This window comes from Pristis pectinata, chromosome 3 (genome assembly GCF_009764475.1).
Source record: "Pristis pectinata isolate sPriPec2 chromosome 3, sPriPec2.1.pri, whole genome shotgun sequence".
Lineage (NCBI taxonomy): Eukaryota > Metazoa > Chordata > Chondrichthyes > Rhinopristiformes > Pristidae > Pristis > Pristis pectinata.
In genome coordinates this window covers 49,201,020-49,223,822 of record NC_067407.1, presented here as the reverse complement: position 1 = coordinate 49,223,822, position 22,803 = coordinate 49,201,020, and the positions used below count along the sequence as shown (strand labels likewise).

Genomic DNA, 22,803 nt, shown 5'->3' with positions numbered 1-22,803 from the left:
TCCAGCTGCTGTCTGTAAGGAGTTTGTACGTTCTCCCCGTGTCTGTGTGGGTTTCCTCCGGGTGCTCCGGTTTCCTCCCACATTCCAAAGACGTACGGGTTAGGAAGTTGTGGGCATGCTACGTTGGTACTGGAAGCATGGCGACACTTGCGGGCTGCCCCCAGAACACTCTACGCAAAAGATGTATTTCACTGTGTGTTTCGATGTACATATGACTAATAAAGATATCTAATATCTAATCAATATAAAGTGATCAAATTGGCACCAAGTTAAGAGGAATAGTGCTTTATAGTTAGGAGGCCTAAAAAACAATTGGATGAAGTAATCAAGATATGTGAGTGGGTTGAACAATTTCAGCTAAAATTTAATGCAGACAAAAGGGATGGAAAAACTGGAAACATATACTCTATGAACTGGGTTGAAATATATCTAGACTTTGAAGAATCAAGTTGATTGAACGTTCAGTATGTCAACCAAAGTAAACCAGCAACCTTTAAAGCCAACAGACATTGATCTATGGACATGGTTATAGTAGTGTGCTCTGCTTAATATTTAGTAACAGATGTCGAGGGACAAGAGAACTCCTCAAACATGAAGGTTGGCTGTACAGGACTGATCTCTATTATTAGAGGTCTAGACTATAACAAAAGATTGAAAAGACTCTGCACCTCAGCCTGGAACTGAGGTGTAGAAGAGGTGATATTATAGAAATGAAAGGTCATGAATGAAGTGGATAAAGCTAATCCAGAATAGTAGCATAAATCAAATTGTGTGAATTGGGCAAGGAAGATACCTGCTTAATAAAGCAATTAAGCTTTTAATTCCTGCATCAAGTTACTGACATTAGGAATAGACCTGAGCAGAGCTGTGGAAAGAAACAACTGGGATCATTTAAGAATCAATTAGATCTTCAGAGAGGGGAGTTCAAGGTCTTACTGAACGGATTAAATAAGATTTGTCCAACGATCTTTTTTATGCTTACCTTATGATTTTGTGATTCTACTGTGCTAGATACAGTGTCTGTAGATCAATTCATTTTGCTTTTTTAGTTGAGCACAAACACAGTTAAGGTGGGCAGGTGTCTACAAATATACATTTAAAATATACATGAATTGTATGAAATATAATACCTTTAATGAGGTCACGCAAAGATTACACTTAGATATACTGATTTACTTATTCTTCTGCTTAAGTGAAGAAATCATGGAACTGCAACAAGAAGTTGCAAAACTCAAGCAAAAATTGGAGGAAAGTCTCTCCAAATTATCCAATGACCCCAAGACAAAAAAGGTCTTTGAACCTCTATTACAGAAACAAGGCCACAACATCACATCATGTTGTAGAAAGAAAACTTCATCTAGAAGGTAAAATCATTGTCAATATTTCATTGTTTTTATTAAGAAATATAGCTATTATATGAATGGTCCATAGACTGAAATTATTGATGCAATGGAGTGATTTTGGAAGCCACTGGCTAATATTTTGATTATGACATTTTTAATATTAAGATTTATATTAAGATCTTTACTTCTGCTTTATGTTCAAGTTCTTTTTCTTTCAATGGTGAAAGTGTGGACCGTGTTAAATTAACCAACAATAGTTTAAAACACCATAAAAGAGGGCACTCTACTTGGCTACGAACAGATGATGATGCTTCAGATGCTGAACTAAGTAAGTGTTTAAATCTGGAAATGAAAAAACTGCAGATGCCAGAAATATAAATGAAGACAAAAAGTGCTGGAAGCACTTAGCAGATCAGGCAGGATCTGTGGAAAGAGCAATAGAATTAATGTTTCGGGTCCAAGACCCAGTGCTGACAACGAATCTTCAATCTGGAACGTTAACTCTTTTTTCTTTCCACAGATGCTGTCTGGCCTGCTCAATGTTTCCAGCATTTTCTGTTTCTATGGAAGTGTTTAAATATGCTACATTTTATCATATATTCCTGAATATATGATAAAATAGATTCCAAAAAGCTCACAAATATAGTTATTTAATGAACATTAATGTTGACTTACATTATTTCTCAACATTGTCAAGAACATGATGGCATTTTAGGAGAATCTATTGATTTCAGGCACTTTTTTGGTAATTTGGACTTTGTTGTGGAAATATTCACTCTTAAGACCAAAGGGCCAGAATTTCTGTTTATATGGAGTTAAAAGTGGTGCATTTCTTGTGTAAAAGATTAGAATTTATTGCATGTGAAAGAAGAGTTACACCCATTCTAAAATACATGATAAAAGTTACTTTTATTATTATCTAATTTATATGTGATCAGTAAAATGAACTTTTGTTTTCAATAAAGGCAGTGGAATGGATTTTTTTTCTGACACAGAAGCATCTGTGCACTCAAAACAAAGTTTCTTAGAGACATCAAGAACAGCTCACCATAGACAAACTTATTCCAGAAACTACAAATCAAACAGTTCCTGGTCAGAAGGTTCACATAAAGGTAATAGTCATTCAAAACTCACTAACTGCCTTTGATTATCAATGAAAATAAAAGCAGGCAGTACAAATTATAAGATATTCATTTTAACAGGGTTGAATGCAATGTCTGTAGATCAGCTCATTTTGATTTTTTAATTGAGTAAAAACACAGTTAAGGTGGGCAGGTGTAAAATGAGTCTACAAACTAAATGTTTTTCAGTTATACATACATTTTATGAAGTACAATACCATTAATAAGATCATGCAGTGAGTGTACTTAGATATACTGATTTACTTATTCTTCTGTTTAAGTGAATAAATCATGGATCTGCAACAAGAAGTTGCAAATCTCAAGCAAAACTTGAAGGAAGGCTTTAGGAGTGTCAAGTAAAAAAGGTTGCAAAAAAGGTAGAGAGGGAATTCCAAAGGTATGAGGCTTAGGCACTGAAGGTACAGCTGCCAAGAGATGCAGTTGTGCAGAGATTAAAGTCAGGTAGCTTAAGAGGCCAAAACTGGGGAAGCACAAATATTGGAATAAACATTTCAGTGAATGGATGTAAAATGAAAATTCACTCAGCAGATAACTGAAAAAGAATAGAACATTTATGGATACTTGATAGTGTCCTGTGCAAGATTTATTGAGAAAGAAACAAGAAGATAATAGTTGTCCTCACTGCAGCTTTTAGCTTGTTGTTGGCAGAGAATAAGAGCTGCATTTGCCTACCTGGCAATAATCTGGAAAGTAATTTTAGACTTGTGGACTCAAAAGCAAATATCAGTTACATTGCTAAGACAAATATTTGAATTACTGTGTAAAATAATTTTTGTTAACTCTTGAACAGTAAAACTGATAATACACTAACATAGTGGTAGGCATGGTAGTGTAGCGGTTAGTTTAACGCTATTACAGCACCAGCGACCCGGGTTCAATTCCAGCCACTGTCTGCAAGGAGCTTGTACGTTCTCCCCGAGTCTGCGTGGGTTTCCTCCCACATTCCAAAGACATACAGGTTAGGAAGTTGTGGGCATGCTATGTTGGCGCCGGAAACGTGTTGACACTTGCAGGCTGCCCCCAGAACACTCTATGCAAAAGATGTATTTCACCGTGTGTTTCGATGTACATGTGACTAATAAAGATATCTTATACTAGTTAAGGAGACTGATGGTTTGGCATCTGGCTCACTGGGTGCTGATTCCCATGTTCCCTCTCACACACCAGGACCCCAGTTTCCGCGTTCCCTTTCACACAACAGGGCCCCACATTCTCATGCCCCTTTCCTCCCTTTAAATTTACCAGGTCCTGCTTCCTGTGTTCCCTCGAAACTCATGTAGTTGTGTTTCTCAGCCTCCCTTGAAATTCATCAGGGTCTTGTTTCCCATGCTCCCTTTAAATTTACTGAGTTCAGTAGAAAATATATTATGCTTGTGTGCAACATCTAAAAAAAGTTAATTAAAAGTGTTTTGCAATATTAATAGGAATCAAATGCAATAGTCCAGAAAGTCTTCTAGTCCAGCACCAAAGTCCCAGTGTGCCGGATTAATGAAATTTTTGTAAATTTTGTCACAACAGATTTTTTAAGAATCATGCACATTTATGAAAGATGTTTACCTTCAGTTATTTAAACTTTAAGCACTGAATTCTCACTCTAAACCTTTCCATTTCTCTACTCCCTTTTCTCAAGATGCTCCTAAAGCCAATCTGTTTATTTCCCTCTCGATTCAGACTCAAATTCTGTTTGATAATGTTGCTGTGAAGTATCCTGGGATGTTGATTACCTTAATGGTGCTATGTCAATACAAATTGTTATTGTTAAAAAGTGGAAAGAATTGGAAAGGGAATTTTGTGTTGGAGCAATTAAAGTCAGGAATGTGAAGGTAAGAATTGGAGGACCTTCAAAGAATGTTCAAGGGCTTAGAGGGACATATAGAGATTGGGAGGTGGCGGGGGTGAAGTTATCGATTAACTTTAAGACTGGGATGAGAATTTTAAAACTGAGATTTTTCCAGGCTAAAAGCAAATGCAAGTCAGGGAGTGCAATAACAATTAAACATGGAAGTGTAAATGAATGGTATTTGATGTGAGGTTGGACATGGTCTGCAGAGTAGGCATAACTGAAAAAGAATGACTTATCATTCAGTTAGAAAATACAGTTGTTTTTAGAAATGGGGCTTCATTCCAGTATTCTTTCAAAAGAGGTTAACCTGTGCCTTTTTATGCCGGTGCAATCTCGACATGGAAGTCAATTGTGTTTGCTCCAAAAAAAATGTCTTTCCCTTTTTTGATCATTGCTGTTATCTTCTTGGTGTGCTGTTTATATTGATTAATGGGTACCTGCTAACCTATTCGTGCACTGATTGATATGTGGGCTTCAGCCCTTAAAGGATTCCTTTCTAATCAGCCACAGTACTGCTGGGGGCGCAAAAGAGACTGCAGATGCTGGAAACCTGGAACAACACGCAAAATGCTGGAGGAACTCAGTGGGTCAGGCAGAATCTACGGAGGGAAATGGACAATCGAACAGACATGTTGATGTGGGAATGGGAAGTGGAATTAAAATGGCTGGACTCTGGGAGATCCTGGCTGTTACAGCGGACAGAGCGAAGGTGCTCGACGAAGCGATCCCTCAATCCGCATCGTGTCTCACTGATATAGATGAGGCCACATCGGGGACACCAGATGCAGTAAATGACACCGATGGATTCACATGTGAAGTGCTGCCTCACCTGGAAGGACTGTTTGGCGCCCTGAATGGTGGTGAAGGGGGGAGGTGTAGGGGCAGGTGTAACACTTAGCGCAGTTGCAGGGGTTAAGTGCCTGGAGGGGGATCAATGGGGAGGGACAAGTGGACAAAGGAGTCATAGAGAGAGTGATCCTGTGGAAAGCAGGGAGGGTAGGGGAGAAGAAGATGTGCCTGATGGTGGGATCCCGTTGGAGATGGCGGAAGTTGTGGAGTATGATATGTTCGATGTGTAGGCTTGTAGGGTGATAGGTGAGGACAAGGGGAACTCTATCCCTGTTATGTCTGGGGGTGGGGGGAGATGAGGTGAGGGCAGACGTGCAGGAAGTAGAAGAGATGCAAGTGAGGGCTGTATTGGTAGCAGTGGAGGGGAAACCTGTTTTCTGAAAAAAGAGAACATCTCAGATGTCCTGAAGTGGAAAGCCTCATCATGAGAACAGATGTGGCAGAGACAGAGGAACTGAGAGAAGGGAATTGCATCCTTGTAAGTGACAGGATGGGAGGAGGTGCAGTCAAGGTAACTGTGGGAGTCAGTGGGTTTGTAGAAGATGTCAGTGGATAATCTGTCTCCCAAGATGGAGACAGAGAGATCAAGAAAGGGCAGAGAGGTGTCAGAGATGGACCAAGTGAATTTGAGGGAGGAGGGAGTGGAAGTTGGTAGCGAAGTTGATGAAATTGATGAGCTCAGCACGGGTGCAGGAAGCAGCACCAATGCAGTCGTGAATGTAGCGGAGAAAGAGTCGGGGAGCATTGCCGGTGCGGGTTTGGAAGATGGACTGCCCCACGTAATCCTCCATGACAGTACTGCTGGGAGTGTCTGTACTGCTATTCTCTGATGAAATATCTGTAGTGAGGCATGGGGGTGGGGGTGGGGGGGAGCGGAGGAGAATGGCTTCTCAAAGTCAAAGTCAAGTTCATTGTCATATGCAGAAGTAGATAAATGCACAGGTGCAACGAAAAACTTACTTGAGTGGTGCCGCAACAACAACCTCGCACTCAATGTCAGCAAGACCAAAGAATTGATTGTGGACTTCAGGAAGGGGAAGTTGGAAGAACACACACCAGTCTTCATTGAGGAGTCAGCGGTGGAAAGGGTGAGCAGCTTCAAGTTCCTGGGCGTCAACATCTCGGAGGATCTATCTTGGGCCCAACCCATTGATGCAATCAGGAAGAAGGCACGCCAGTGGCTCTACTTCATTAGGAGTTTGAGGAGATTTGGTATGTCACCAAACACTCTTGCAAATTGCTACAGATGTACGGTGGAGAGCATTCTGACTGGTTGCTTCACCGCCCGGTATGGAGGCTCCAATGATCAGGTTCAAAAGAGGCTGCACAGGGTTGTAGACTCAGCCAGCTCCATCACGAGCACAACCCTCCCCGCCATCAGTGCCTCAAGAAGGTGGTATCCATCATTAAGGACCCTCACCATCCAGGACATGCCCTCTTCACATTACTACCATCACAGAGGAGGTACAGGAGCCTGAAGACCCACACTCAACTTTCAGAAAAAGCTTCTTCTCCTCCTCCATCAGATTTCTGAATGATCCATGAACACTACCTTGTTATTCCTTTTTTGCACTATTTATTTAGTTCCGTAACTCATAGTAATTTTTATGTCTTTGCACTGAACTGCTGCCGCAAAACAACAAATTTCACGACATATGTCAGTGATAGTAAACCTGATTCTGATTACTTGCAGCAGCATCACAGGCACATAGCATATCTTCCTGACATGGACATTCAGTCTTTCTTATGATGCTGATAGGAAGAGACGTGTATATGGTGAAACGTTTGGCCCACCTAACAACATGTGAGAGAATGAGAAGGAGCACTGGAGAGTCCGAGTCTAGCAACTCACAGGAGTTTATGCAGAGGCAGGAGCACGTTTTTTCCACTCTGAAAGTGGTGTATTACCTTGGAGCCACCTGCTGTTAACACTTCCATGGTGCAGCAAAAACTGGTGAAGCAGATTACTGCTCGCATTGAGGCAGAGGCCTCCCAAAGTCTTTATATCTTCGTGGACCATCAGACCATTCTAATCAGTGCTCAGCCAGTTGTCACCCTTTACCAGACTGCTCTTATGCAGGAGTAGAGAGATGTCACCTGGAAACAGGTTGCTGCCAACGGAAGCAGATTGCTTTACTCTAAGAACAAAGGAATAAGAGCTGTGGGAACACTGTTATCATTAGAAATTAGACTGCAACCATACAGCTGTGTTTAAAGCAATCAGTGTCAGTGAATAATCACCATTACTCACATCATTTTATTATCTGAGCCAATCTTGCCCTGTGTTCTCAGGGTGGAATTCTTGATGTTTCTCATAGGAAGCATATGTTGCAGAGAAGGAGAATGCACACATTTCATGTGCAACAATAATACACCTTGTATGAGTATGAGAAAGAATAACATTGCAGACATGAAATGACACAACTTTAAGTGGCTATTTAGTTGAAATGAGATTATTGCTTTTCACTACAAAACAATGAAGTTAAGCCAGAATGAAGTGATCAGAATTTCAAGAGAAATTTCAGTTTAGATTAACCACGTGATATTTGTACATTTTTGCATTCTTCAGATTTATTACTATTTGAAAATATTTCACAACTACACCCAACATGCTTGAAATATGCCACTTGTGTCTTGGATCTAAACCATCAAAAAGGCTTGTTTGGAATATCAGATGCAGAGAGTAATGAAATGGAGTTCTAGGGGTGAAAGTATTTGGATTGCTAGGCCTGCAATATTGTGCAGAGCTGAAGCAATTGGGGTAGTGTACATGCTTGCATGAGGCTGAATAACTTATTTTATATGTTTTATCTATCTAAATTCTCTTGGTTTGTAGGCAGACCTTCTGTCTGATTCGTTTATATCTTATCAGTAGGAACTGAATACAGACTCGAATTTTAATAGTAGAAGGGAAATGATTCATTCCAGCAAACAGATTCCAGCAAAATTTTCTGGTCAAGCGATTATTAATATTTTTAACTTTTTTGCCTCAACAGGCTTGTCCTTATCATCAGATGGACAGAATTTGCAGAGAAGGAGAATGAACACAAGTATTTTGCACAACAAAAATATACCATTTAGTGAGTACGCAAAAGAATAACATTTTGGACATGTTAACCCTACCATAGAACCATAGAACAGTACAGCACAATACAGGCCCTTTGGCCCACCATGTTGTGCCAACCTTTAAACAAATAAGATTAAGTTGATACACCATAACTGTGGCTATTTAGTATAAATGGGATTATTGATTTTTTTTTACCATAAAGTACTGAATTTGAGCCAGAATCAAGTGATCAAATTTTCAAGAAATGTTTCAGATGGATTAGCCACATGAGTGCACATAACAAGATGTAAATGGCAGAGGGAGCACATCACCTCCTAAACTACCCACGAACCTGCCCCACCTGTGGCAGAGTTTATGGCCCCCATAGTAGCCTCATCAGTTACCTCAGAAGCCACAGAACTAGAGTAGAAGCACATCATCCTCACACCAAGGGACCTCTTAAGGACAAAATAGAGGGGAAGTCAAAAATAGTAAACTGTTTCCAGCATTCTCAAATTCTGTAATTCACAATGAAGCATATTTAGATAGTTTGAGTTCAGCTAGTCTTAATTCCATGATCACTCTCAATAGCAGGATTGAGAATTTAATTAAATCTTATACACAAACATAATTAAATCAATCTTACAGTCTGATGGATCGATTTAAAAAAGGCAATTACTTAATACAAAAATGATTTTAAACGCAACCTATTGTGTTGATAGATATTGGCCTTGCAGTTGGTATAATCATGGGAAACTACATGATCAGAGCCAATTTTTGAGTACTGATTTAGATTAATGGGTGTCTAGCTGATATCCTTTACATAGCCAAATCCAAGTTCCATGAATAATACTGAGAAAGTAAACATTTGAAAGATTAAGAAATTAATGATTATTCAATAGTAGAGTGATTATATTCAGAAAATATCTATTGAAATGATTATTTGAACAATATTGGGATTATTCAGAAGTCTGAATGGAGACATCATCTAATTCTATTAGATTTATCTTTTATTACACAGAACGCTTCTCTGAGAGGTCTTCACGACGAAGTAGGAGTGAGCTCACTTCTAGTGTTGGTATTTCATCTACTGCAGCAAATAAATACTCTGAAATGTCAGCATCTATTTCACCAATAAGGTGAGTGTACTTTTGTAATTTATAGTAATTTTTATGTCTTTGCACTGTACTGCTGCTGCAAAACAACAAATTTCACATCGTATAAGTCAGTGATAATTTTGATTCTGTAATAGGATAATGCATAAACAATATGAATAGCTTTATTTTCATTAACACTCTAATTGAAAATTCAAATTGGAAGAACACACAAAATAATGTCAATTGTTTTTCCTAACCTTTCAAAACATAATTTTCTCCATGAGCAAACTGTAAACTTTACAATTGGAATTTATCTCTCTTGCAGATCAACCATTGAGTATCCACCAATATCAAGGGTTTCCAGAAATTACTATTCACCTTCATATGAAATAATCAAAACAGGATTACAGTGTTTACCAAACCAAATCTATAGCACCAAGTATTTTTGGAGAAATTGCACTGATAAAAGCATCAGTATTCCACAGGTAAGTAATGTACTACTAATAATGAGATGTGGAAATGCGCCTGTAACAACTTTCTATCTCCACAATTACACAGGGGTTTAGCTTAATCAGAACAAGAGAAAGAAAAGAGTAATAGTAATAGTGTGCATTTGTGAAAGGCCTGAAGTCAGCAAGTTTGGTTGCGACAGAAGGTTGTATCAATACCAGGGACATGACAAAAGAGCAGCATATTCAATCCGAACTGGAGGTGGGATGCCACGGTGAGGGAAAGGATGCAGAAAATAGACAGGGAGAGAAAACAAGATGTGAACATGTTTAACTTTATTATCAGGTGAGTTGGAAGAAATTAATACACTGTTGCAAATTACAAAACTTTTTTTGCAGAATATGATTAGTCACCAAACAAAAACTCCAGATAACAATCAGAAAATAATTGGAATTACTAACCCAATTCAAAAAGCAAAACATAAGCCACAGTGAACCAATTAGAAACATCATACCTGAGCTTACACTAAATCAATCAGAAAGTTCCTATATAAACTTCACACAAAAAGGATAGCACAAAAAATGTATTGAACAACTAATATACAACTTGCGAGGCTATGTAGCATTAAAAAGATTTTATCTGTTCAGGGAATTAATTAAAAATCTTTACACCCATACTGAAATGGGGACAAGACCAATACAGGTTTTCCCTTTTAAAAATGAGCATCCTGACTTTGCTAATTCAGTTTATGGTCAAAAGGAAGTAGATAACTGTTGAGGCCCTTGGAGCAAACACCATGGGTGCAGTCTATGCTGATATTAATGTTCCATATCAGTTTCCTTCTGCCCCATTTCAATAAACTTATCAGCATCTTCTTCTAGTTCTTTTTTTCGTTATGTGCTTATCTAGCTGCTATTTAATTTTACCCAATTCCATTTGTGTATTTGAAATGGTCAATGTTGATGTGTATTGGTGGCAGTGATTAAGCTTCATTCAATATAATTAAGGTTTGTAGCATTACCATTACTAAATAATAACCTGGATGTATGGGTATAGTTGAGAGTTATACCCTGGATAGAAACTAGAAAGTCCTGCACTCTCTAACCATTGTTTCTTCCATTTCTTTGGGGCAATCAGTTCTCATTAGAGCAATGCACACAAAATGCTGGAGGAACTCAGCAGGTCAAGCAGCATCAATGGAGACCTCTTAGCCCAAAACGGCAGCTGTTCATTTCCCTCCATAGATGCTGCCTGACTTGCTGAGTTCCTCCAGCATTTTGTGTGCATTGCTCCAGATTTCCAGTATCTGCAGTCTCTCTTGTGTTTCAGTTCTCATTAGAGATGTATTACTCTCTCCTTCTTTAATGGCCCCATTTTCATACAAAGCTATGGAATACAGCTAAGATGATTTATCTTTAGGTTCCATTGTCCAATTACAAAATATACACAGACACATTGCAGACCACTGCTTTCTTAGTCTTGGGTTCTGTAACACCCCTTTCCTTCCGTTATATCATTTGTTTTTCTTAAATATAGGGCTGTTATCAGACACAGGTGTTTTTGCACCAAAGAGACATGGCAGCCTTGATGTTTAATGATCCATATGAAGAGGCCTTGTTTCTTTGAAGATATCAGCCTTCACTCTCCTGTTTGTGACATTTCTTTGTAGCTCGATTCCTTTGCATGACTGTTTCCTTCATTTTGGCTATTAACTTTCTTCCTTCTCTTTCCCTGTCCTTTACATCACATTTCAACAGTCATCTGCTTTGAGCAATGGCCAAAGGGTTCATACTAGCAGAATTACAGAGGCATTACACTTCACTGATAGAATAGCATGTATATGTGTTATACTTTAAGCATTTTATATTCAAGGAAGATTTTTGAGTATCTCATGGTAACCACCTTTGAAAAGAACAGGTCACTTATCATCCCTCAACTACCCAACCAGCTCTCAGCTGCTGGTTCTCTGGATTAGTCTCCTAGTCATATCCCTTAATTAGCATGTCATGAGCATCAGTATTATTATGACTTTGTGGAGCCTAAACTCTACTGATGTGAGTGGTGGCTTAGGAAGGTGAATTAAGCTATATACTATTTCTGTTATTTACTATTGACTTGGGTTTGAAAGTCCTCATCAGTGTCACACTGCATATGAACTAGATAATCCTCTGAATGGCTATATGCTTTTTGCTTCAAGCTGTTCTTGCGGTAATACGTTGCATATTCTTACCACCCTTTGGGTAAGCAATTTTCCCTATTTGACTCCTAGTGACTGCCTTACTTTTATGACTAGTTATAAATATGGCTCATGGATGAAATGTTTTCCTTACACTTTCCTTACCAAATGGCTTAAAAACCTAGAGTTAACTCCTTAGTCTTCTCTTTTCTATAGGAAAGATCCCTCCCTCTTTCCTGATAAATGAACCTCAGTTTTGATATCATCCTTTTGAATGTTTTATACCTTCTCCAGTGCCGTTATATCCTTTATTAATATGTGGACAAGAACTACACAGTATCTCCAGTATGCCCTAACCAGGGTTTAACACAATATGAACATAGATCTGTGCTACTCAATTCCATCTCTCTAGAATTGAACCCTGGAACTTGATTTGTTTTAATTAAGGCCCTTGTATCCTGCGCCATTACTTTTAGTGACGTTGGTCATTTGTACCTGAAGATTTGCTCCTTTGCCGCTTTTAAACTCCAGTTATCTGGACAGCATAAAGGCCTTCTTCCTCTATCCATTAAAAATGCATAACACAACATTTCTTGATACTTCATTTACCAAACTACAACCATACTGCAAGCTTATTTATGACTTGTATTTTGCCACCTTCTTCCTTTGTATCAGTGATTAATAATAGACACAACTAGATCACAATCTTGATATACTAAAGGGAGAAACAATTAATGAATTAGATGGCCTATCTTTACTCTTCAAATTCTTTCTTGCATACTGTTCACGTTATTTTTGAAGAAGCATGAATAATGCTACTATTGCAGAGGAAAAAGATTAAAACAATTCAAATATACAAGTATATTGCTGGATTGTAGATGCACATAAGTATTTTAGGTACCCTGCTTAATTTCTAAATTCAGATATTTATCTGCAATTTAGTACCTTAACGCAGTGTTTTCTTCACCCAGATTTTACATCTGAACACAAATCTGGACAGAGCAATAGAGGCTGCAAATAACATGAAGAAAACCACCAGAAGAATGGTTAAGATTTTGTCTGCTGACTTGGCCAAGACCGAGTACTATAAATATTTGCATGATTTTTAATATTTTCTTTGTAGTGTATATTAGCCCTGTGTAATGATGTGCAATATTATGTATCAAAATCTTGTAATGTCCAGAGTAGGAATACATCACCTTTATCTGGTGAAATAATTTGCAACATTCAGGGCTGTTAGACATCTTTTGGACTTTTTCATTATTGTTTCAGTAATTTCTGATAGTCATTTAAGTCCTAATATAAACAACTTATATCTGGATCTTTTTGAGCATCGGTAACTAGAGATGGCGCATCAATGTGAAGTACTGCTTGTCTCATCTAGACTTGAAGAGAGATGTTGTAATCATGTCTTGAACTCAGAGTGCTGAGCAATTTTCTCTTTTTCAGATTAAATCACTGCTGATTGTCAGTTTCTTTTTGGCTGTTTCACCACAGGATTATCCAAAATTTTACTGACTGATGCCCTGGACTATACCATAGAGTACATGTGCAAAGTACCCATTACTATGGAAGCAAGCTAGTTTGATGAGGTCTGCATAGCTTAGGTCAAACTTCTCAAAAAAGGTCATTGGCCATCACTGCCAATAGCAAGGAAGACAACTCTACATGTGACAATGCAAAACTGGCACTATTAGCTTCCTTAATAGTGGAAGGCTCACCTTTGGCCTCTTCTACTAATACACCACCATTGAAAGTCCTTTCCTATCAAAGGTCATGTTATATATGATCAACACATAATTCTATGCCCAACTTTCCCATCATTTCTGTTCAAATCCCTTTAATTAGATTTCTGCCTTTTACTTTGCACAAAGGGTGCCCAGTTTAACACTCTGAAAGTACTTGTAGAGTGTTAGCCTGCCTTGTCCTTTCTAGCATCCTTCAGATGGTTGACAATCTCATCCTTTCCGACTATGCATCTCCATCATATTAACCCAACTTTACTCCTTATTTTATCTTTGCCTACAATGGTCACTCAACATGTGGTTATCTTAAGAATGCACTCAAGCTGTCTTGACATTTTCCTCATTTGCATCATCACTGCCTCTGACTCTACTTACCAGAGGGTGCCAGAACATCCCCGTCTTAGACAACGTTTAATATTTCAAATAGTAAACAGCTGTAGGAACCCTCTTTGGAATTAACAGTCCCAAATTCCAGAGACCCATGTTCAATTCTGACCTTGGGTGCTATCTGTGTGGAGTTGGCACTTTCTCCCTGTGAGTGGGCAGTTTTGCTCTGGGTGTTCCATTTTCCTCCCACTTCCCAAAGATGTGTGGGTTAGTGGGTTAACTGCCCACTGTAAATTGCCTTTAGTGTGTAGGTGAGTGGTAAAATCTGGGGAGAGTTGATGAGAATATGGGGAGAATAAAAATAGGCTTAACGTAGGATTGGTATAAGTAGGTATTGATGGTTGGAGCAGTCCCTGTGGACCGAAAGGCCTGTTTCCATTCTGCATGACTCTATGATTCTAAGCGGCAATAAATGAACTAAGTATTGTATGAAAACTAAAATAGTAAAACAATATTTTTATAATCTTCGTGAAAAACACTATGTATTGAAATAAATCTTAAAGGTGTTCTGGGATGAAGAGAATCATGGAACACTGCATGGTAAGCGACATTTGAGATTTTTGATCTTAACCTGTACTGAACTTAGCAGTACCTACATCCAGTGACAGAACACATAATATGGCACTGTTATAAAACATTATTTTTAAACACGTGATAAACATTCAGACCTAAGTCCTCTTTTTAGGTGTATTTGCTGCAAAATAATTTGTTAACTTTTTTTTGCTAACATATTAATATTTGGTTTATTCTATATATTTGTCTTTGTGGATTTAAGACTCATTTGGAATAAACAATTTTGGGAAGGTTATAATTAATATCTAGACTGTTTTTTTGTGTCATATAAATTATACCAGGTCAACCTTTTGAATTGGAAGGCTTTATATGCATCAGTTACCTGCCTAATCAAGTTAGATAGATCAAGTTAGATCAAGCTAATCAAGTTAATGGAGGGTTCAGCATAAGGGATTGGATCACCCTCCATCCGGAGTCTGAGGGACACCTTTCCCTCTAAATTACTTCCACTGCTCCTGCATCTGGAGGATGTCCTTAGGCCCCTTAATTCATCTACTCTGCCCACAACCGATTACCTATATGGCAAACCCCATGCTAATCCCATTGAATTGTCTGCCTGGTTTGCACCAATTGTTTTTTCCACTTGGGAACTTCAATGCATCCCTGTTCCCCACCCTGGTCCTCACATTCACCTGCTTAGAGCCTCCATAATTCTTTTCTCAACACCATTCCCGCCCCATGAAATTATCCAGTCTTCAATATGCTCCACAGCGACATCCAGCCTCTGCAGTATTGGGACATCACAATTTGTTATTCTGTTGAAAGCTTACAATGAACGTAAGAAATAGGAGCAGCAGTCAGCCCCTCATGCCTATCATTCAATAAGGTCATGATTGATCTTTTGCCTCTGAGCACTTTCCTGCATTAACCCCGAATCCCTTAATATCTAAAAATTATCTGTGTCTTAAATATACAGGTATTCAACACAAAATTCCAAAGATTATCTACGTTCTATGTTTAGAAATAACTTCAAATCTCTGTCCGGAATGGCTATCCCCTTATTTTGAAAACAGACACCTCAGGCAGGACAATTATCAACCATGCATCAACCCTATCAAACCCAAAACAATTTTATACATTTAAATGAGATCACCTTTCATTGCCCTAAACTCAAGAGCGTAGGACCAATCTGTTTAATCGCTCCTTGTAGGACAACTCTCAACCATTCCAGGAATTAGTTTGGCAAACCTTTGCCGCCCTCTGTCATTTATATCTTTCCTTATGTTGGGAGACCTAACTGCACAATGTATTTCAGATGCAATCTCACCAGAGATTTATATACTGTCTTCTCTTGTATTCAAATCATTTTGTAATGTAGGCCAGCATACCACTGCCTTCCTAGCTGCTTACTGTACCTGCATGTTAACTTTACGTGATTTCCTTTACAATAAAACTCAGGCCCTTCTGAAACTAATACCTTTCAATCTCTCATTTCTTAAAATATTCATCATCTTTCTATTTTTTTTCTGCAAAGCTAGATAACCTTACATTTTTTTCACATTATATTCTATTTACTATGTCTTTGCCCATTCATTCACTTCTATCTCCTTGAAGCCTCGCCACATCCTCCATGTAGCCACCTAACTTTGTATCATACCTTTGATTCCCTCATCCAAATTAGTGATATAAATTGTGACCAGTTGGGGTCCTTGCAGCACCCTACTAATCAGCCTCCCAACTCCTTTTCTGCCCATTAACAAATCCTCAAAAGGTCATTAGCCATCACTGCCAACAGTAAGGAAGACAACACGAAATGTGACCATACAAATTAGTACTATTAGCTTCCTCAGTAATGGACACCAGCACATTACCACCAATAAATATCACGTGCTCTCATCTTATTTAATAATATCTATGGAACCTTTCCCTCTCCTGCCTTTATCCCATTCTCTACTAATGAAGCTATCCCAATCTTTTTCATCTTGTCTATCTCTTCTAAATTGTAAATATCCTGGAATATTTAATTCCCAAACTTTGTCACTTTGCACCAGACTATAAATGCCTCGTCTGTGTGCCTCACCCAGCATTTTAAGGAAATTTTGCTATTGCAGCACATTAGTGCTCAACTCAGGAAGGTAGGTTACCACAAAGAGAGCAATTTTGTTAACTATTGTGCATGTACTTATATTTATACTTTTCTGTTTTTTTTTATTTTCTTAAGACATTGGCCCATTTGGCTCATTGAGTCTACACTGGTTCTCAGACACTTCCATCAGTCTCATTCCCCCACTTATTGCCTGTATCCTATTCTCCCTCACATGCTAATTAGCTCCTCCTCCCCCCACCCACCCCACCTGATTCTTTTGCCACTCAGCTACACTGGGAGAATTAACAGGGATGATGTGTAAACTCCACAAAGACAGCACCTGAAGTCATGAGGCTCTGGTAAGGGCTTGTTAAGACACAATTTTCAGATACTTGGAGAGCAGATTACTTATGGGAACCACTGACTTATGTTGTGAGGAAAAGAGTTAATTTTAAAAAATGTAACACTTATAATCAAAGCTTAATGTGCTGCCCCATTATGTTTAAATATTTATGTTAATGAGAATGTTAAGGATCTGTGAATTCTATGACACAAATTCATATATGGGATTCAACTTACAGTCTAATTGATTCTTCCACCTCATATCTTTTAGAAAACATTTTACAAGCTGATCATTTTTAACCAGGAGAATTATTAAATAGCCATTACCAGCACTGAGAAATGGAAGTAATTTTTTTAAGAGTAACTGATTAGTTAGTAGAACAAAGCATCCATTTACAATTTTAAAATGAGTACAAAAGCAGCAGAGAAAGCTGGGGTTGTTTGCGCAAAAATCTTTGAAGCTGACTGGACAGTTAGGCAAAGCAGTTAACTAAGCTTATCATCTTGGACTTTGTATATAGAGATACATACCAAAGCTAAGCATTTATGTAAAGCTAGGGTAAAATACATCAGTCCTGATGCAGAGTTTCGACCTGAAATGTCGGCAATTCCTTCACCCCCACCCTCCCCCTCTCCATTCCCCCTCCTTCTCCTCCCCCCCACACATGCTGCTCGACCCACTGAGTTCCTCCAATAGATGTTTGTTGTTCCAGGATCCAGCATCTGCACTCTTTTGTGTCTCCAAGATAAAATACTAGTTTGGCCCTAACTAGTATCCATTTCTGAGCACCACATTTTAGGAGGGCTTTAGAATGGACTTTACAGAAATTCACTAGAATAGTTTCAGGGATTGGGGATTAAAGTTATGTGTATGAACCACCCATTTTTCTCTTTCTCCTGACATGTAGCTGTACCCTTCAGTTTCAATTTGTTTTTGTTTTGCTCTTAAGTCTCAAACTACCAGTTTATGAAGTAATTGTTGCCTTGATAACTTTGGTCTGTACCCCATCACATATATTTCCTTGGTTGTCTCCACCCCTCCTCCTCCTCTTTCCAACTTAACATGCTTCTTTACCCATTTTTCCAGTTCTGATAAAAGGTTTCTGTTTTTGTTTCATGGAAACAGTAGTTGCTCCTAGAGCAAGAAAGCTAATCAGAAATTTTATAAGAGTTACTAAAATCATGGTGGGTTTAATGAAAGTCAAGTTTATTGTCATTTGCACAAGTACATGTATGCACAGGTGCAATGAAAAACTTACTTGCAGCAGCATCACAGGCACATAGCATCAGATAAGTGGCATTCACAAGAAAAAGATAAATTTTGAATTTGCATTTATAAAGACTATTTCCAATAGCTAAAGGTTTGACAGCGAAAGGTTTTAAGGTTACTGGCAAAAGAAACATTGCCAGTGTGAGGAAAAGACTTATGTTCAATGTATGCTTAGGATTTGAGTACACTGTTGATAGGGTGATAGGTACAGATTCAATAATAGTTTTCCAAAGAGAATTGAATGAAAAAAAGGTAGAGGGGAAAACCTCAATAGGATATTTTTTTGAGCCAGCACAGATTGAATCAGCTAAAGTGCAACCTACTGCGCTGCACTGTCCAATGATAATACAAAAATTAGGACTTATCAAAGGTTGTTAGACACTAACGCTAAAAACTTGGCAGAGTATTACAGAAGAGCAAGGGTTCAATCTCCATTCACACAAAGTTTGAAAAAAAGCCACTGCAGTTACAAAGACTGAACAGTAGATGGTTCAGCAATTCTGCTAACAATATCCAAGACAGTAGATATTTGTTAAGTCCTTCTGAAATAGGCTATGGCGATTTATGTACATATGTGTATATTAATGTTATAGTCATTACAAAATTTAGAGTGGGTTTAATTAAAAATAATTTGAGGATAAAGGCATCGTTGCTTTAAAAACACAAGAAAGTGTAAGAATTCTTCAAAGATTTCAAAAATACCTTTAACCACATTAAATCTATTATTTTATACAAGAATGGTATCAAAATTCAAACTTATTAAGTTACTGATCATCTCATCCCAGCCCTCAGGAACTTTTGTAACCAAGTTGGCTTGACTTCCAACAGTAGTTTGTAATGAATGAAAATAATACCCCCCTTAAATATATTCAAGTACTTCTTCAGTCAAATCAAGACAATAAATTTTTGTACTTTAACATCTCTTAATACTTCTCAGGTTTCTGTAATCTTTTAGATGTCTATCATAAAATGAATGCGGTTATTCATGAGACTAATAATTCTGCTCCCAACAGATTTTACAGTGACCCATCCCACTTGCGCAATGGATTCAAAGACAACTAGGCCAGAAGGAGGTTCCAATTATCACCTCTAATCTCTGATATTACATCTCCAAGCCAACAACATCCTTTGGACACTTAAACAACATAAGTGTTCAAAAAGAGACCCATTTTACACAGTGCCATTGCCCATTGTGGGTCATATACCATTATTTTAAAAACACAAAAAGGAACGGTGTAAATGGTTTCACTAGAAGTAAAACATTTGGTTTTGAGATGTTTACTTGTTTACTATAAAAAAAATACTGACACCCATCTGTCAATGTGGACAATGGCCCAATAATGCCATTTCATAAAAAGCAGGACAAATCTAATCTGGCTAATAACCATGCAATCAGTCTAAATCATCAGCAAATCGATGGAAGGTGCCATTGATGGTGCTTTCAAACAGCACCTACTCACCAATGCAGGATCATCCAGCTCCAGACCTCGTTATGCAAACATGGACCAAAGAGCTGAATTCCAGAGGTGAAGTGAGAGTAACTATCCTTGACATTAAGACAGCATTTGACCAAGTGTGGCATCAAGGAAGCCTGGTAAAACTGAGGTCAATGGATATTAAGAGGAAAACACTCCAATGGCTGGAGTCATACCCTGCACAAAGGAAAACCTTTGTGTTTGTTAGGATTCAATCACCTCAACCCCAGGTCATCACTTCAGGGGTTCCTCAGGGCAGTGTCCTAGGCCCAACCCTTTTCAGCCGCTTCATCAGTGACCTTCCTTCACTGATGCTCACTGACGATTGCACAAAATTCAATCCTAATCACATCCCCTCAGCAAATGAAGCAGCCCATGGCTGCATGCAGAAAGACCTAGACAACATTCAGGCATGGGCTGATAAGTGGCAAGAATATTCATGCCACAAAAGTGCCAAGCAATGACTATCTCCAGCAAGAAGAGGATCTAATCACTTACACTTGATGTTCAATATCATTACCATTGCCAAATTCCTCATCATCAATATCCTGAGAGGGTCACCATTGACCAGAGACTCAATTGGGCCCATTCTGGACCTGCTAATATAAATACTGTGGCTACACAAGCAGGTCAGGGGTTGGGCATCTTGTGATGAGTGACTCAACCTCTTGACACCCTAAAGCCTTTCTACCATCTGCAAGGCAGAAGTCAGAAGTATGAAATACTCTGCAAGTGAGTTTGTGCCAATGTTATTTGCTTAAGGCAACTGCAGAATTAAGCATTGAATGCCAGCATCTTTAAGGCAGTATTTCCTTTCACATTAAAATAGTCTCTACTAATTTACATGCACAAACTGCATTTAAAATTTATATATTCTTCTGTAGTAGTGGAAATCCATCACTAGATAAAAATCGGGACAAGAACCCTGCCTAAATTTTCACCCTTCCTCAGTGTAGTTTGTATTTATTATAGAACTCCAAATGATGCACCTGCTGAGATTTGCTGGCTCAGGGCCAACCAGATTGTCTCTGATCATTTGAGATAGTAGGAAAAAGTTGAAAATAATTTAAAATTAAAATATAATGCAAATTAGATTCATAAAATATACTGAACCAATAATCTCCAATAATCCACTATCTGATTTGAAATCCTCATGGTTTGGCATCTGTATAACTGGGTAATGTTTCCCATGTTCTGTTTAAACTCACCAGGACCCTATTTCCTGCACTCCCTTTAAACTCACCAGGGTCCCATTTCCTCCACTCTCTTCAAATTTACACGGGCCCCATTCCTTGCACTCCCTTGAAACTTTTCAGTTTCACTGGAAAATTTATTATACTACTATGTAAGATCTTAAAGAAACAAGTGACTTAAAAGTTTGTTGAGGTATTAATAGGAATCACATCCAACAGTCCAGAAAAGCTGCCAGTCCGGCACCAAAGTCGAAGTTTTGCTGCAATATTTATTAAAGTAATGTACATATTTTTAAAGTAAAAGTAATAAAACACTTACCTTTTTAATGAATATTTGACATATCATTCAAATGAACAGAGCTGAGTTGGATTCACCAGACATGGTTTGCATAACGTTGAGGGACCAGACCTGATGCATGCAGTCCCTGGGCTTATTGCAAGTGATTCATAGTTCCACATTGCATTGCAGGGGCAAGTCCAGAATGCCCCAACACAAGCTCTGCAGCTAGCCAGTGAATCTATGCGAACCACCAGTTCGGCAGCAGCATTATCTGACCAGTTACATTTGGCCATATTTCTTAAAATTTCTCCATGATTCAGCAAAGGCAAATGAATGCACTGTCATTTATCCATTATCCTACTTAAATCATTAATTATCTATAAACTCACTATTACCAAATTTCCTTTAGCCTTGCAACCCTTCTACTCTGATCACTTGAAAACTCTCAATTATAATCATTCCATCAATGACACCTAATGCCTTCACATTGACAAAACCCTAAAATTAGGAATTCCGTACTTAAATCTCTTCACCTCCCTTTCCTCCGTTAATTTGTTCCTTAAAACCTACCTTACTGACCAAGCTTTTGATTATCTGCACTATCATCTCCTTGTAATTTGGTATCAAATTTTGTTTGACAGGGCTATCATGATCTGCCTTGAGAGTCTTAAGGTGCTATGTAAACATGTTGTTTTCCAATTATTTTTAAATTTGTATGGGCACGAGAATCAGCAATTATCTTCTATTTTATCTTATCATCCCCTCTATTCTAGCATGTAATATTTTGCTAAAATTCCATCTAAAACAGAATTTCAGATCTGATGCAAAAAAAATCTCAGGCACAGCTAGGACTTCAGGAAAAAATAGCTTTGTCTTGAGCAAAGAATCAGGGGGTCAGGCAGCATCTGTGGAGGCAAAGGGATTGTCATCGTTACGGGTTGAGACCTTGCATCAGGACTGAGCGTGTAATGGGGAGATAGCCAGTATAAAGAGGTGAGGAGTGAGGCAGGAGCTGGCAAGCGATCGGGTGGATCCAGGTAAGGAAGGGTTGATCAACAGATGGAGCCAGGTGGGGGAGGGAAGGGTGGGGAGGTGATTGGTGGAGAAAACAAAGGGCTGAAGATTATGGAAGCTGATATGAAAGGAAGGTGGTGAATGAAAACAGATAAGGGAGGGCTGTAGTCAAAGGAGAACCGGGGAGGGGAGGGGATAGGGGACCGAGGCAGTGGAGTGTGTGGGTGAGTGGTGGAGCAGGTGGGGAGGGGGAACCAGCGGTTGGGGGGTGTTGTAAAGAAGGGGGTATGGAAAAGGACCTGGTGGATCAGGAGGAAAGAGAAAGGAACACAGGGGGTATAGATACCTAAAATTGGAGAATTCAATGTTCGTGTCATTGATTTGTAGACTACCCAGGCAGAATATGACTTCCTGTTCCTCTGGTTTGCATTGGGCCTCACCCTGGTAGTGGAGGAGGCCAAGAACAAACAGGCTGGCATGTGAATGCAGAGGCGAGTTGAAACTGTTTGCAAATGCTCAGGAAGGACATTGCAGACAGAGCGCAGTGCTCGG

General features: G+C 38.7%; 1 protein-coding gene across 3 annotated transcripts in view; it reads left to right on the top strand.

The window, feature by feature from the left end:
* LOC127567730 (uncharacterized) overlaps window positions 1-14,850 on the top strand; it is a 50,505-nt gene extending 35,655 nt beyond the window's left edge. For all 3 annotated transcript variants that reach the window (XM_052010711.1, XM_052010708.1, XM_052010709.1), the window contains 7 exons: window positions 1,194-1,364; window positions 1,547-1,671; window positions 2,309-2,455; window positions 8,174-8,257; window positions 9,245-9,362; window positions 9,646-9,805; window positions 12,918-14,850. In XM_052010711.1, the coding sequence (XP_051866671.1) occupies window positions 1,194-1,364; window positions 1,547-1,671; window positions 2,309-2,455; window positions 8,174-8,257; window positions 9,245-9,362; window positions 9,646-9,805; window positions 12,918-13,055 (943 nt within the window). In that variant the 3' untranslated portion in view covers window positions 13,056-14,850. The remainder of the gene's footprint in view (window positions 1-1,193; window positions 1,365-1,546; window positions 1,672-2,308; window positions 2,456-8,173; window positions 8,258-9,244; window positions 9,363-9,645; window positions 9,806-12,917) is intronic.
* The last annotated feature ends 7,953 nt before the right edge of the window (window positions 14,851-22,803 follow it).